Below are 17,518 nucleotides of genomic sequence, written 5' to 3' on the forward strand. Positions count from 1 at the left end.
TACGTCATTGGATTGTCATCCTTTTTACATACGAACAAGGATTTCATTGATTTGGGTTCCACCTGATTGCAATTTTTATGTTTTATGTTTCTGTTACAGTTGAACAGAAGTTTTCAGCTTGTGCTTTTGTACCTTGCCTCCAAGTTTTCATAATTTTCTTTTAGAATCATACTTGGTACAGTATATGCAGTGACAATAGCCAAATGGCCAAGGTTCAGGAGCCTACTGGTCTTGGTACTGGACTGGGGATTTGGAGGTTGTGAGTTCATAATCCTACCTAAAATTGAATTGAATAAATCTAGTAATTTTTGAGCTGTTACCAGAAAATGAGCATGAAAGCTAATGGATTGTGGTTAAAAATCCAACTGGTTCACCAATATCTTTCATGAAAGAGAGCCTACCATCCCTACCTGGCCTACATGAGACTTCATTCAACACTACATTGTTGAATCGTAATGTCCACAGGGAGCTAGGAATGAGCGATAACTATCCCTGTTCCCTACATCCAAAGAACATATAAATAAAATTAACTCACAAGAGCCAGGGTAAATCAGATGCAAATGTTCCCAGGTTTCCTTGTGGTCTTGCAATCTGTAAATGGGCAAATTATACCTTGCCAACCTGATCCTGTTTTGTGACTCTATTTACTTTGCAGACAACCCTTGAGCAATTCCTTTACAATGTGTCTCATGGGGCATACAGCCTGACTCCAAGGTACTTTTTCTTTTCCTGAGAACCTATTACTACTTTTATTCCCTTTGAGCTCCATTCAACCTTGAAAATGTCTGGCCTGCCCATTCCATGTTTAATCACAAATGAGTTTAAGGAACTCTTTCATAAATATTTCAGTATAACCAAAGCCCTGTGCATCTGGATACTGCAATGTCACAGTACTTTGTGATAGTGGTCAGAATGTATATCAAGAATTTAATTCAGCTTTCGAGGTCTAAACAATGTCTTGATCAGGGCATGAGCTGAATTTTGTTTCTTTCTTCCCAGCTGTTTGTTTGGAGAAGGCATATTGCTCGTATCTTGACCCTTGTCCAGTCTCTTCCTACCTACGTCCATGACTCTTCTGATGCCCTCTGCCACTTTAACAGTTTCCAGTTTCCTGGCCTCAACCATCCCCTTTTCACCATGGACGTCCAATGCCTCTACACCTCCATCTCCTACCAGGATGGCCTGAGGACACTCTGCTTCTTCCTTGAACAGAGGCCCAACCAGTCCCCATCCACCATCACCTTTCTCCGCCTGGCTGAACTTGTTCTCACATTGAACATTTTCTCCTTTAACTTGTTACTGCCTCCAAATTAAAGGTGTTGCTCTGGGAACCCACATGGGTCCTAGCTATGCCTGCCTTTTCGTGGGCCGTGTGGAATATTCTTTGTTCCAGTCCTACTTGGGTTCCCTCCCTCACCTCTTTTTCCGATATATTGATGATTTTATCAGTGCTGTGTCCTACTCTCGCCCTGAACAAAAAAATTAAATTCACTTCACTTTCAATTTCCACCCTTCCCTCAACTTCACATGTTCCATCCATGACTTTTCCCATCCCTTCCTCGATTTCTCTGATCCATTTCTGGGGATAGGCTATTGACAAACATTCACTATAAGCCCGCTGACTCCCACAGCTGAACTACACTTCCTCCCACCCCACTTCTTGTAAGGATTCCTTTACATTCTCCCAGTTTCTCTGTCTCCATTGCATCTGTTCTGACGATGCCATCTTCTGTACTCGTGCTTCTGATTTATCTTTTTTCCTCAACCGAGGATTCCTCACTGCCGTGATTGACATGACCCTCGACCATGTCCGTTTTATTTCCCGCACTCCTCCTCTCACCCCTTCTTCTCCCTCCCAGAAAGATGGGGTTCCCCTTGTCCTCACCTTTCACCTGACCAGCCTCAACCTTCAACAGATCATCCTCCGCCATTTCCTCCACCTCCAGCGTAATCCCACCACCAAACACATCCTCCCCTCCTCTTTCAGCATTCCAAAGGGACTGCTCCCTCCGTGACACCCTGGTCCACTCCTCAATCACCCCCCCGCATTGCCTCCCCTTTCCGTGCTAGTGCAGGAAATGCAACACCTGTCCTTTTACCTCCTCCCTTTCCACTATCCGGGGTCCCACATTCTCCTTCTAGGTGAAACAGCGATTTACTTGTACTACTTTCAATTTGGTATACTGTATTTGCTGCTCACGATGTGGTCTCCTTCACATTGGGGAGACCAAATGCAGATTGGGTGACCGCTTTGCAGAACACTTCCGTTCAGTCCGTAAGCATGATCCCGAACTTCTGGTCGCCTGTCACTAATTCTCTATTCCACCCCCCACTCTGTTTCCCTGCATCCTCAGTCTCTTGCACTGTTCCAGTGAAGCCCAACGTAAGCTTGAGGAATAGCACCTCATCTTTCGTTTCGGCACTTTACAGCCCTCTGGACTCAACATAGAGTTCAACAATTTCAAACCATAACCCCTGCCCCTATTTTTTTTGTTTCTGTTTATTTTCTCTCTTTCCCATGGCAACTGTTGATGATTCTGCCATTTCCTTTTACACCCCATCTAGACTCATCTTTTGTTTCATAACTTGTCCCATTACCATCTCCTTTTGCCTTGCACCATAATACCCTTTGTCTCTTAACCTCGCCTTCCACCCTATCACAGACCTTCCCTTTTGTTCGTTCCTCCCCTCCGCCCCTTCCCTGCCCCTACACTTGCTCAAAAACCTGTTACATCGCTAGCTTTTTCCAGTTCTGACAAAGGGTCATCGAACTGAAACGTTAACTCTGTTTCTCTCCACAGATGCTGCCCGACCTGCTGGGTATTTCCAGCATTTTCTGTTTTTATTTCAGATTCCAGCATCCATAGTACTTGGTTTTTGCTTGAATCTTCCTTTGTGAGATCTTGGAAGTAGTTATTCTGAATATTTACTATTTTGTACTTATCCTCAATTTCAAGCCTGTTTGCATCTTTCATGGTTTGCACCTCTTCTTTGACTGTCCTCATACTGCAGTGGTGCTGATTTTTTTAAAACTGATGCTCAGTCTCGGATTATATGCCTTCTCCAGGACTCTCTCTGCCCTTATGATCACTCTTTCAGCATCTTTCTGCACTTTTGTGTATTCATCCCAATGAGCTTCTTCCCCTTTCTCCCTGAAGGATTTGTACAGCCCATTTTTTCCTCTATCTCACATCCTAAACTGTCAGGAATTCAATTCCCTCTCTCTACTACAATTGCAAGGGAATTAGATTCACACCAGTTCAACAACTCTGCCCATCAGATTGGGAATTAATTGGAAAATATTTTTTCCTTCTGCCATTTTCTCCTTTATTCTCTCCTGTGGGCAGTAATTCATGCTGGAGCATGTTGCCACAAGTAGCAGTGGTCCTCCATGATCTCACCAAAGTAACTATTTTTGTATTAGCCTGGGCAGTATATCCCTGAAAATCTGTAATTCTTGTGGATTAGGTCACTATTGGGACAAATGGGGATGGATATTGAGGTGGTATCTATTTACGTTAGCAAGCAGCTACCCTGGTCCAGAAAGGCTAGGGAACGTAGGAATAGGTGTAGGCCATTTAACCCCTCGAGGCTGTTCTGCCATCTGGCAGAACTGTGACTTAACTCCACATACCCGTCTTTGCCCCATATCCCTTAATACCCTTGGTAGACAAAAACCTATGAACCTCAGATTTAAAATTATCAACTGCCATTTGTGGAAGAGTGTGACAAACTTCTATCACCCTTTGCGTGTAGAAGTGTTTTATAACTTCACTCCAGAAAGGCTTGGTATTAACATTTAGGCTAAATATCCTAGTCCGGAATCTCCAACCACCCGAAATAGTTTCTCTTCATCTACTCTATCAGTTCCCCTTCATACCTTGAAAACATGACCGCTTAACCTTCAAAATTCCAGAGAATACAACCCTAGTTTGTGTAATGACTCATAATTTAGAAAGAAAAAGGAGGTGGGGTAGCGTTGCTGGTTAAAGAGGAGATTAACGCAATAGTAAGGAAGGACATTAGCCATTAGCTTGGATGATGTGGAATCTGTATGGGTAGAGCTGCGGAACACCAAAGGGCAAAAAACGCGGGTGCGAGTTGTGTGCAGACCATCAAACCGTAGTAGTGAGGTTGCGGATGGCATCAAACAGGAAGTTAGGGATGCGTGCAATGAAGGTACAGCAGTTATCATGGGCAACTTTAATCTACATATATATTGGGCAAATCAAACTGGTAGCAATACGATGGAGGAGGATTTCCTGAAGTGTATAAGGGATGGTTTTCTAGACCAAATATGTCGAGGAACCAACTGGAGAGCTGGCCATCCGAGACTGGGTGTTGTGCAATGAGAGAGGATTAATTAGCAATCTTGTTGTGCGAGGCCCCTTGGGGAAGTGACCATAATATGGTAGAATTCTTCATTAAGATGGAGAGTGACACAGTTAATTCCAAGAATAGGGGCCTGAACTTAAAGGTAACTTCGATGGTGTGAGACGTGAATTGGCTAGGATTGACTGGCGAATGATACTTAAAGGGTTGACGGTGGATAGGCAAAGGCAGACATTTAAAGATCACATGGATGAGCTTCCACAATTGTACATCCCTGTCTGGCGTAAAAATAAAACGAGGAAGGTGGCTCAACCATGGCTAACAAGGGAAATTAGGGATAGTGTTAAATCTAAGGAAGAGGCATATAAATTGGCCGGAAAAAGTAACAAACCTGAGGACTGGGAGAAATTTAGAATTCAGCAGAGGAGGACAAAGGGTTTAATTAGGAGGGGGAAAATAGAGTATGAGAGTAAGCTTGCAGGGAACATAAAAACTGACTGCAAAAGCTTCTATAGATATGTGAAGAGAAAGAGATTAGTGAAGACAAATGTAGGTCCCTTGCAGTCAGAATTGTTATGTATGCAACACCTTGTAACCAGCATTCTGCCGCCACCAGAGGGCGCATCTGTTGGAGTCCCAAGGGATCCCAGCATCCCTTGGAAGCACTGCATATAAGCAGGCCTCCCATGCTGTGCCAGCACTCTGGAGTCAGAATAAAGAGACTGAGGTCACACTTACTCAAGTCTATAGTACTCAGTCACATTGCTTTATTTGAGACATAATAAGAATCAGGTGAATTTATAACGGGGAACGAAGAAATGGCAGACCAATTGAACAAATACTTTGGTTCTGTCTTCACTGAGGAAGACACAAATACTAGGGGACTGAGGGTCTAGCGAGAAGGAGTAACTGAAGGAAATCCTTATTAGTCAGGAAATTGTGTTAGGAAAATTGATGGGATTAAAGGCCAATAAATCCCCAGGGCCTGATATGCTGCATCCCAGAGTACTTAAGAAAGTGGCCCTCGAAATAGTCGATGCATTGTTAGTCATTTTCTAACATTCGATAGATTCTGGTTCAGTTCCTATGGATTGGAAGGTAGCTAATGTAACCCCACTTTTTAAAAAAGGAGGGAGAGAGAAAATAGGAAATTATAGACCAGTTAGCCTGACATCGGTAGTGGGGAAGGTGTTGGAATCAATTATTAAAGATTTAATAACAGCGCATTTGGAAAGCAGTGACAGGATCGGTCCAAGTCAGCATGGATTTATGAAAGGGAAATCATGCTTGATGAATCTTCTAGAATTTTTTGAGGATGTGACTACTAGAGTGGATAGGTAGAACCAGTGGATGTGGTGCATTTGGACTTTCAAACAGCTTTTGACAAGGTCCCACACAAGAGAGTGTGCAAAATTAAAGCACATGGTATTGGGGGTAATGTATTGAGGTGGCTAGAGAACTGGTTGGCAGACAGGAAGCAAAGAGTAGGAATAAACGTCCTTCTCAGAATGGCAGGCAGTGACTAGTGGGATATCGCAAGGTTCAGTGCTGGGACCCCTGCAATATACATTAATGATTTAGACGAAGGAATTGAATGTAATATCTCCAAGTTTGCAAATGACACTAAACTGGGTGACAGTATGAGCTGTGAGGAGGATGCTAAGAGGCTGCAGGATGACTTGAACAGGTTATGTGAGTGGGAAAATGCATGGCAGATGCAGTATAATATAGATAAATGTGAGGTTATCCACTTTGGTGGCAAAACAGGAAGGCAGATTATTACCTGAATGGTGACAGATTAGGAAAAGGGGAGGTGCAATGAGACCTGGTGTCATGGTACATCAGTCATTGAAAGTTGGCATGCAGGTGCAGCAGGCGGTGAAGAAGGCAAATGGCATGTTGGCCTTCATAGTGAGAGGATTTGCGTATAGGAGCAGGGAGGTCTTACTGCAGTTGTACAGGGCCTTGGTGAGGCCACACCTTGAATATTGTGTAAGTTTTGGTCTCTTAATCTGAGGAAGGACATTCTTGCTATTGAGGGAGTGCAGCGAAGGTTCACCAGACTGATTCCCAGGATGGCAGGACTGACATATGAAGAAAGACTGGATCGACTGGGCTTATATTCACTGGAATTTAGAAGAATGAGAGGGGATCTCACAGAAACATATAACAATTTGACGGGATTGGACAGGTTAGATGCAGGAAGAATGTTCCTGATGTTGGGGAAGTCCAGAACCAGGGTCACCGTCTAAGCATAAGGGGTAAGCCATTTAGGACCAAGATGAGGAGAAACTTCTTCACTCAGAGTTGTGAGCATGTGGAATTCTCTACCACAGAACGTTAAGACCAGTTCGTTAGATATATTCAAAAGGGAGTTAGATGTGGCCCTTATGGCTAAGTGGATCAAGAGGTATGGAGAGAAAGCAGGAATGGGGTACTGAAGTTGCATGATCAGCCATGATCATATTGAATGGTGGTGCAGGTTCGAAGGGCCGAATGGCCTACTCCTGCACCTATTTTCAATGTTTCTAATCCGTGGCGTCCAGGTATCATTCTGGTAAAGCTACACTGCACTCCCTTCAAGGCTAATATATCCTTGAAGTCTGGAACCCAGAACTGCTCACAGTACTCTAAGTGTGGTCTAACTAGGGCTTTCTTTTGCTGTCGCATAACTTTCAACCCCTTGTATTCTCCTCCTCTAGATATAAAGCCCAACATCCCATTAGCTTTTTGTTTATTCTCTGCACCTGTCCATGACATTTTAACGATCTATGTACGTGGACCTCCACTGTTTCTAGTTTTTCACCACTTAGAAAGTGCTCTGATCTATGCTTTTTGGGGCTAAATTAGATGTCTTCATGCTTGCCTACAATGAAATGCATTTGCCACAGTTTTGCCAATATTAATATATCTTTGTAATTTTATGCTTCCATCCCAGGGTTTTAAAAGAAGTAGGTGAGCTTACAATGACGCTTACAATGACGCTTAACTATGCGTCATCGGCAAACTTCAATATCTGGCACTCGATCCCATCATCTAAGTCATTAAGAAATATGGTGAATAGTTGAGGACCCAACACAGACCCTTGTGGAACACCACTAGTCACATCCTGCCAACTAGAGTACCTACTCTTTGTCTCCTGCCGCTCAACCAGTTTGCTAACCAGGTCAATAATTTGCCTTCAATTCCATGAACTTCAACTTTAGCTGACAATCTCTTATGAGGGACTTTATAAAATGCCTTCTGGAAGTCCATAGAAATAACATCCATATACATTCCCCTGTCCACTACTTTAGTCATCTCCTCAAAAAATTGAATCAGTTTCGTCAGACATGATCTACCCTTTATAAATCCATGCTGGCTCTCTCTGATCAGCTGAAAATTTTCTAGGTGTTCAGTCACCCTATCCTTAATTATAATCAGCAATTTCCTGACAACAGATATTGGGCTAACCTCGTCTATAATTTTGTGATTTCCCTCTTTCAACATTCTTATAGTGAGTGACACGTACAATTTTCCAATCTAAAGGAATGGTTCCTGAATCGAAAGAACTTTGGAAGATTATAGATTAGAGCATCTGCAATGTGTTCACCTACTTCCTCTAAAACCCTGGGATGGAAACCATCTGGTCCTGGAGATTTGTCAATCTTTAGTGCCATTTTCTTCATTATTGTTATTTTGCTTACATTAATTTTGGTGAATCCATGTCCCTAATTCAATATTAGTTCCCTTGGGATGTCCGACAGGCTATCCTGTTCATCTACTGTAAATATTGGCATAAAGTAATTATTCAACAGATCCTTCATTTCCTTCTTTTCATTTACAATATCACCGTTGTCAGTTTTCAAGGGGCTCACATTGCTCCTGACCACCCTCTTTCCTAATATAATTGTAAAAAAGTGTTGCATTGATGTTGGTATACCTTGCAAGGGTATCCGAGGGGTGTGCGAGTGAGTGCTTCTTTTGTCCATCCCCTTACATCATGATGTTAGGAATGGAGGCAGGATTGGCAAGATTGATTTAATGTTCCAAAATTCTCCAATGCCTCCAATGTGTAGTGTACTCCTGCAAGAGGCAGGCGCAGGCTGAGGGAAGTAAAGCTCACCAAAGTGGCAAAGGCTGGGTTCCTTACAACAGCCAAAGTGACAGGCCAATTTTTGTTGATTTCAGCTACCTCTGCCAGCTCAGGATCCAGCCACTCTCCACTACTATATATTCTTACCCCTCTACCTAGTGGGCACCACAGATGCGCTGATACTGGCGTGCTGCCAATCTCTGATATGCTCAATGCCTGACCCTGGGAATTCCAATGTGGTCAGTAACGCAAGTCACTTAGAAACAAAATTCTAGGTCTGCCATCATTACAGTGGTGCAGCAGGACCGTGTGTTTTTGGGCCCTGAGCATCAGCAGGATAATCAGCTGGGATGGAGAACGTCGTAACTGAGTGTGATCATGTGCTTGTTGGGTATATTACACACACATACAAGAGTGGGCAATTTGTCACTTGGTCAGAGGCTGATTGTAATACCCAGCCTCTTTGGGTAACCCGGTACAGACCACGCAGGAACCTGAGAATTTTTTGGAATTTCCTTGTGTGCTTGGGTTGATCCCACACCACACAGTGCATTTACCCAAGGAGTTTCATAACACCTTCAGGAAAAGTAATTCTCAATTTTATTTAAAATTGGTGCTGCATTGCAGGTACCTTTAGCCATATTAGGAATTGCACTCTTCAAGGGAGTGGTTTAGCTGTCAAGTTTTGTTTAAAGAGCATCTGAAAAGAGGAGAGAGAGGTAGAGAGAGGCAGTGCTTTCGGGAGGGAATTTCAGAACTCCACTAAGGGTCGCCGTGCTGTCAGCTTCAGAGCTGTCATGCTCATATATTAGAGATAAGTCAAACAGAGTACCCTCTGGGTTCACCACCTCATGGACATCAATATGATCATAAGAACAACAAATGTTAGAAGGCTAGTAGTAAGCCATCCCTTCCAACAAGACTTTGAGTGGAATATTCTGAGGCTCTAGGCCACTGGCGAGGGTTCACGTGTAGCTGGCAGCTTATCAGAAAATCGTGGGCACATTACCTAAAACTTTCCACCATTACTGTTAATAGTGAAGATTGTTGCAATGCATCCACAATTTTAATAATAAGCTGCCTGTCACACGTGAAGTTTCAGTTGTGGTGTGAGGCTATTTCGACCACTGTGTGTTATGTCCCCGTGATGCGGGTATGCCTGTGTGCCAGGGAATGAGTCAGTAAGGGAAGAAAAATATAATAAGCGAAGGTTGGTATTTTCCCTGAGCTTGGGTGACGAGTCCAATATCGCTCTCCCATACTCCTTTAAAGCCTCCGTGCGCAGAGTTTGAAGATCAGTCTCCTCGGAGAGCAGCTGAGGGTCCCCTTCAGTCCATATTTCTTCCAGTCTGGTATGTGGATTTTCTTTGGGCAAAGCGTACATATTTTGGAACTTGGAAGACCAAAGACACCGTCACCCAAGGATCTAGACTTTATGCTATCTTCGTAAGTCTATGAGCATGTAAGTAGCTTGGGTTAGCATTGTGATTAAGTGATCCAAACTTACAAGATTTATATGTGACATTAGAAGCTTATTTCTGTGCCAGCAACATGAGCATGTGCCAACTGGCTGAAAGGTTGCCCAAAGGTTGCATGCTGTCACAGTGAAGGCACACCAAGGTGAGAGTGAACTCTTGTTAGAGCCCAAACAACGCAAGAGTCGGGAGGAGCAGCAAGCAGCCATCCAGAACAGCACCAAATAACCTGGGAAGATGAGAAGTAAAAAGAATCAAAATCAAAGTGTGACTTCACAGGAAAGCAGGGAAGTGAATGGTTGGTCAGTGTTTTTCTTTTTCTGGGTCATTAGTTTAAATTAAGAGCTGGGATTAAAAACAAAACTTGAAAACTTAATTAACTAAATACATTAGTGATGGCAGGGCAGGTGATGTGTTCCTGCTGTTGCATGTGGGAGCTGGTTGACCCAATTGAGATCCACACTGAACACATCTGCAGCAAGTGCCTGCAGCTCGAACTTCGGCTCCGTGTTGATGAGCTGGAGTCCGAGCTGCAGACACTGCGACACATCAGGGAGGGGGAGAGGGGGAGGGGCTGTGTTCCAGGAGGCAGTCACACCTCTTAGATTAATTAATTCAAATTTGGTCCCTGGTCAGGGACAGGAGGGTGTGGCTACAAAAGAGGAAGGTATGGGGACCCAGAAGGTAGTGATGGAGGAGCCTCAGCCCTTGCTGTTGTCCAACAGGTACGAGATTCTTGCTCCCTGTTTGGACAAGGGCAGGGACTGCAGGGAGAATGAACAAATTCAAGTGAGAGGTGTAAAAAGAAATGTTGTAGTGGTAGGGGACAATATAGTTAGGGAGATAGATACTGTTCTCTGCAGCCGAGCGCGTGAGTCCCGAAGGCTGTGTGGCCTGCCTGGTGCCAGGGTTAAGGACATCTCCTCTGGGCTGGAGAGGAACTTGGAGTGGGAGGGGAATGATCCAGTTATCGTGGTCCATGTATGTACCAACAACATAGGCAGAAGAAAGAGATTTTGCTGAGTATCAGTAGCTAGGGGCTAAATTAAAAAGCAGAACCACAAAGGTAATCTGAATTACTACCTGAGCCACGAGCAAATTTGCATAGGGTAAATAAGATCAGAGAGATGAACATGTGGCTTAAAAACTGGTGTGGGAGAAATGGGTTTCGGTTCATGAGGCACTGGCGCCAGTACTGGGGAAGTGGGAGCTATTCCGTTGGGACAGGCTTCACTTGAACCGTGCTAAGATGAGTGTCCTGGAGAATTGAATAACTACGGCTGTAGCGAAGGTTTTAAACTAAATAGTAGGGGGGAGGGTTCAGGTGAGCGGAAATTTTAAAAGTCAAAGAGCAAAGAGAAGGCAATAGATAATAGTTGGGGGAAATGATAACCAGAGTGTGACAGGAAGGGACAGAATGTATAAAAATAAGAATGTATCTGAAAGTGGGGTCAAAGCAGGGAAAAATGGTTAAAAAAAACAAAATTAAAAGCTCTTTTTCTGAATGCACGCAGCATTCGTAACGAGATGAGTTGACAGTACAAATAGATATAAATGGGTATGATCTGATAGCGATTACAGAGACATGGTTGCAAGGTGACCAAGGCTGGGAACTGAATATTCAGGGGCGTTTGACAATTCGGAAGGATAGACAGAAAGGAAAAGGAGGTGGGGTAGCTCTGTTAATAAAGGATGAGATCAGTGCAGTAGAGAGAAATTATACTGGCTCAGAAGATCAAGATGTTAGAAACATAGAAACATAGAAAATAGGTGCAGGAGCAGGCCATTCAGCCCTTCTAGCCTGCACCGCCATTCAACGAGTTCATGGCTGAACATGAAACTTCAGTATCCACTTCCTGCTTTCACGCCATACCCCTTGATCCCCCGAGTAGTAAGGACTTCATCTAACTCCCTTTTGAATATATTTAGTGAATTGGCCTCAACTACTTCCTGTGGTAGAGAATTCCACAGGTTCACCACTCTCTGGGTGAAGAAGTTTCTCCTTATCTCGGTCCTAAATGGCTTACCCCTTATCCTTAGACTGTGACCCCTGGTTCTGGACTTCCCCAACATTGGGAACATTCTTCCTGCATCCAACCTGTCCAAACCCGTCAGAATTTTAAACGTTTCTATGAGGTCCCCTCTCACTCTTCTGAACTCCAGTGAATACAAGCGCAGTTGATTCAGTCTTTCTTGATAGGTCAGTCCCACCATCCCGGGAATCAGTCTGGTGAATCTTCGCTGCACTCCCTCAACAGCAAGTATGTCCTTCCTCAAGTTAGGAGACCAAAACTGTACACAATACTCCAGGTGTGGCCTCACCAAGGCCCTGTACAACTGTAGCAACACCTCCCTGCCCCTGTACTCAAATCCCCTCGCTATGAAGGCCAACATGCCATTTGCTTTCTTAACCGCCTGCTGTACCTGCTTGCCAACCTTCAATGACTGATGTACCATGACACCCAGGTCTCTTTGCACCTCCCCTTTTCCTGATCTGTCACCATTCAGATAATAGTCTGTCTCTCTGTTTTTACCACCAAAGTGGATAACCTCACATTTATCCACATTATACTTCATCTGCCATGCATTTGCCCACTCACCTAACCTATCCAAGTCGCTCTGCAGCCTCATAGCATCTTCCTCGCAGCTCACACTGCCACCCAACTTAGTGTCATCCGCAAATTTGGAGATACTACATTTAATCCCCTCGTCTAAATCATTAATGTACAATGTAAACAGCTGGGGCCCCAGCACAGAACCCTGCGGTACCCCACTAGTCACTGCCTGCCATTCCGAAAAGTACCCATTTACTCCTACTCTTTGCTTCCTGTCTGACAACCAGTTCTCAATCCACGTCAGCACACTGTTGAATCAGTTTGGTGAAGATAAGAAATAATAAGGGGAAGAAATCACTGGTGGGTGTAGTCTATCGGCCCCCTAACAGTAGCTACACTGTTGGACAGAGTATAAATCAAGAAATAATAGAGGCTTGTAAGAAAGGAATGGTAACAATCATGGGCGATTTTAACCTTCATATTGATTGGACAAATCAAATTGGCCATAGTAGCCCTGAGGAAAAGTTCAGAGTGTACCCGGGATAGTTTCCTTGAACAGTATGTTGCAGAACCAACCAGGGAGCAGGCTATCTTAGATTTGGTACTGTGTAATGAGATAGGATTAATAAATGATCTCCGAGTAAAGAGTCCTCGAGGAAAGAATGAACATGGCATGGTTGAATTTCAAATTTAGTTGGAGGGTGAGAAAGTTGGATCTCAAACCAGTGTCCTGGTCTTAAATAAAAGAGAAATTACAAATGTATGAAGGCAGGGTTGGCTAAAGTGGACTGGGAAGATAGATTAAAGTGTAAGACTGTAGAAAAGCAGTGGCAAACATTTAAGGAGATATTTCAGAACTCTCAACAAAAATATATCCCAATGAGAAAGAAAGACTTTGAGAAAGGAGAACCATCGTAGCTAACTAAAGAAGTAAAGGATGGTATCAAATTGAAAACAACGGCATACAAAGTGGCTAAGACTAGTGGGAGACCAGGGATTGGGAAACTTAAAAAAAAAACCCAGCAAAGGTCAACTAAAAAAAAATAAAGAAAGGGAAGATAGATTATAAAAGTAAACTAGCAAGAAATATAAAAACAGATTGTAAGAGTTTCTACAGGTATATCAAAAGGAAGAGAATAGCTAAAGTAAACATTGGTCCCTTAGAGGATGAGACCGGGGAATTAATAATGGAAAATAGGGAAATGGCACAGACTTTGAACAAATATTTTGTGTCGGTCTTCATGGTAGAAGTCACTAAAAACATCCCAATAATGGATAATCAAGGGCTATAGGGAAGGGAAGAACTTAAAACTATCACTAAAGAAAAAGTGCTCCATAAAATAATGGGACTAAAGGCGAACAAATCCTCTGGACCTGATGGCTTGCACCCTGGGATCTTAAAAGAAGTGGCTGCAGAGATAGTGGATGCATTGATTGTAATCTACCAAAATTCCTTGGATTCTAGAGATGTCCCAGCAGATTGGAAAACCACAAATGTAATGCCCTTATTTAAAAAAAGGAGGCAGACAAAAAGCAGGAAGCTATAGGCCAGTTAGCCTACCATCTGCCGTTGGGAAAATGCTGGAGTCCATTATTAAGGAAGCAATAGCAGGACATTTGGAAAAGCATGATTCAATCAAGCAGAGTCAGCATGGTTTTATGAAAGGGAAATCATGTTTGACAAATTTGCTGGAGTTCTTTGAGGATGTAACGAGCAGGGTGAATAAGGGGGAACCAGTGGATGTGGTGAGCCTGAAATTCAGTACTGCTGGAAAGCTGTGCTCCTCCCCCCACCTTTTTGGGGCCATTAGCGGCGAAATATTTTTGTGGCTCCTCAGGTGGTACTGTTGGCTCGACCTCCAGAAGCTGTCCCCTCATGATGGCCAGGTTGTGCAGCATGCAGCACACTACAACGATTATGGAGACCCGTTGAGGAGAGTACTGCAAGTTGCCACCAGAGCGGTCCAGGCACCGGAACCTCTGCTTAAGGATGCCTATGCACTGCTCGATGATGCACCTGGTGGTACAATGAGTGTCATTGTATGCATGCTCTGGCGCTGTCCTGGGGTTCCGCAGTGGAGTGAGCAGCCAAGTGGACAGGGGATATCCCTTGTCCTCAAGCAGCCAACCGCAATCCTGATTCGGGCCGGTGAAGACTGGTCTGCCTCCCTTGCCCGCTGCCTCCCTGCATGGTGCTGACGGCGGCGCCTTCTCCTGCTTGTGACCAGGTGTGCCAGGTTTCACCCTCCCAACATTCCTCCCATCTTTAGGGTGAATCCTGTCAAGCACATCTCTGCAGCCCACAATGAGGCCTACAGTCCTCCACTAAAGAGTCAGACCTGAAAGTTATACAAATGTCTGTGAAAACCTCTGAGCAGCACTCAGCAGGTTTAATGGAGCCAAAACAACTATTTCTGTACCAAATGGAACGATTGCAGCAAAACTCCAACGGTGTGGCCTTCGTGCACTGACTGGAAAACCTCGTGGGGGTACTGCCTGAAGAAGTCCTCAGTTTTTGCTGCTGAATATCGTGGGCATGGCTGTTTTCCAGTGGCCTGCCCGCTGATGAGTTCACGCTGATGGTAATCGTAGAGCATGATGGTTTTGACAATAATTAGCACAGGTGAAAGCCTCATATGGGTCATGACCTCCTTCCATTTAAAAACCAGTGCTTTAATCCACCTCTGGGAAATATGGCATGGAATAGTTGGGCTGAATGGTCTGTTTCTGTGCTGTACATTCTATGTAATTCTGTGCAGCTCAGTTATGGCTCCAATAACAAAGGAAAAACCCAACATGATCACAGTATTTCAACAGAAAAAGTTAAACTGCCAGTAGGGAATTTTTATACTGACAGAAAATATACATTCTCTGATAATTAACTGGATTAGTGACATCCAGAGGTTATCAAAATGTTGTAATGATTGCAAACAAGCAAATCATCTCTGGACATCTTTGAAACTTAAAAATTAGCATCTATCCAGGAGCCAAACACTATAGGGACACCTTGTGTTGTTAAAAGTGGTACAACGATATGTATACATCGTCGTATTGACATTCTAATCAATCATGTTTAAACCTGTATTTTGTCGCAATATGAAATTTTAGTAAATGTATGTGATGTGTTATGTTGTAGAATTGATCCACACTTAAAATAGCTTAAATATGATTTTCTATCTTTTTTTCTTCTGTCACAGGTAATTTTGTACCAGGGAGGGCAGGTAAGCAGCGGGGCCACCCAGTTTAATTCCCGTGTGGGGTTTGTCGTCACCATGCCCAGCACAAGTGCCTCCATCTTCATTAATAACACACAACTGTCAGACACAGGGACGTATCAGTGTTTGGTGAACAACCTGCCTGACCGAGGAGGGAGGAACATAGGTATCCTTGGATTGACTGTGCTAGGTATATTATTTATTCTTTTGACATTTTTAAGTGATTATGACCCTGCATGCCATGTTTTAGATAACATTTTGCCACCTTGTTTAAGTGCTGTTGTCTCTCCCAGTTTCCTTGAAGCTGCTCACATTGCAGTATGACTTGCCTGAATGTCAATTGATCTACCCTATTACACAGTTGTTCAATATTCCAAAGAGATGAGAAGCTGCAGATTACCATGCTCTTTGAACTACAGAATCAATGTTCAAATTGAGGCTATATAGATGACTTGAAAGTTTATTTTCTAAATTGGCTTTTAAGGATTACAGGTCAACCTAAGACTGCCATTTTCAATCCTATTTTCACTTTACATCAATCCACACCACAAAATTGTTTTCAAATTCAGTAACACTGATTTATCAGTTTCACTCAACAGTGTATTTATAATGTAATGTTTATCAAGTTGTTTTTGAACTCTCACCTTATATTTTGTAATCCAAGCGCTATCATATTTCAGATACCTGAACCAAAGCTGTACTTTATGAAACTTGCTGACTCCTGTGTCTATGAAATTTGAAAGACGACAATCAAAGATGAATAATGCAACAGTCAAGATTAAATAGCTGGACTGGATTTTCGTCCACTATCCTGCCCCAAATTGGATGGGATAGTGACGGAAAAAGGTGCACAATTAAGCAGTAAGGCCCATACCCCATTTCTGCCTCCAGCTAGATTTCCCTCTGCCTGTCCCCGCAGATATCACTGCTGGCTACCTTTCCTTATCCGCTGCATTTAAATACTGGTGGGTAGGAGGGGCTCACATTCCTGGTGGATTTTCTTGCTGACTGCAGCTCTTGCCACCGCTATTTGGGACCACCTGGTGAAAAGGGACAGTCGACCCTCACTGGTGGTAGTGTGACAGTAATGTCTCTGATTTCTGTACCTGGAGGGGGAGGGCCTAGTTGAGGTCTCCTCTCTTTTGAATTTGGCCCCCGCTCTTCTACCCCTTTAAGATCTCTCGCCACTTGTTCTGATGCAGCAGCTGCCTCGTTTCCATTTCTGGCACTGGCGGCTCCACCTCGGCATGTCAAATGATCCCTGACCCAGAAAAATTGGTTGCGGTTGTGGTAGTCTCTGGTGATGAGCAGAAGTCCAGATCTACTGTGACACCACTGCAAAGAGGGGAATTCAGCTTCTTGTGACAAAAATGGGAATTCATGCCATTATTTTATATGTTTAAAAATAGCTAGGGATAAAATTGAGGCAGGTCTTGCTTCACTAACTTTCAAAATGGAAGGTACAAAATGGTCAAATGCCTTTTGGTCAGAAATCAATTAAGGTAAAAAGAGCCAGTAGGCAGTCAGCAAGTAAATGATGGCTGAGGCAACTGGTTTAAAAGGTATTAACATATACAGCTTTAAAGACGCAGATATAACTTCTCTGATGCTTTAGCAATTTTGATGGATGTAGATGCTTGTGTGTTTTCCTATTGCTAAATAATCGGTGATCCATTTTGAAGTGTGATTTAGGATTGGCATCATCGGATATGACACCATTATTGCTTGAATACCTAATACAATCAGAACTGATGGACAATGTGTTTGATTTTCAAAGAACAAGACATCCTAATAATTGATTAATTTTTTCATCGTCTTCAGTTTTCATTCACCGTGTCTCTAAAACATGAAGGGAGTGATTAGAGC

General features: G+C 43.4%; 1 protein-coding gene across 4 annotated transcripts in view; it reads left to right on the forward strand.

Moving 5' to 3' along the window:
* igsf11 (immunoglobulin superfamily member 11) overlaps window positions 1-17,518 on the forward strand; it is a 344,662-nt gene that overhangs the window by 245,199 nt on the left and 81,945 nt on the right. For all 4 annotated transcript variants that reach the window (XM_070893379.1, XM_070893383.1, XM_070893382.1 and 1 more), the window contains one exon: window positions 15,635-15,842. In XM_070893379.1, coding sequence (XP_070749480.1) covers window positions 15,635-15,842 — 208 coding nt within the window. The remainder of the gene's footprint in view (window positions 1-15,634; window positions 15,843-17,518) is intronic.

This window comes from Pristiophorus japonicus, chromosome 11 (assembly GCF_044704955.1).
Source record: "Pristiophorus japonicus isolate sPriJap1 chromosome 11, sPriJap1.hap1, whole genome shotgun sequence".
Lineage (NCBI taxonomy): Eukaryota > Metazoa > Chordata > Chondrichthyes > Pristiophoridae > Pristiophorus > Pristiophorus japonicus.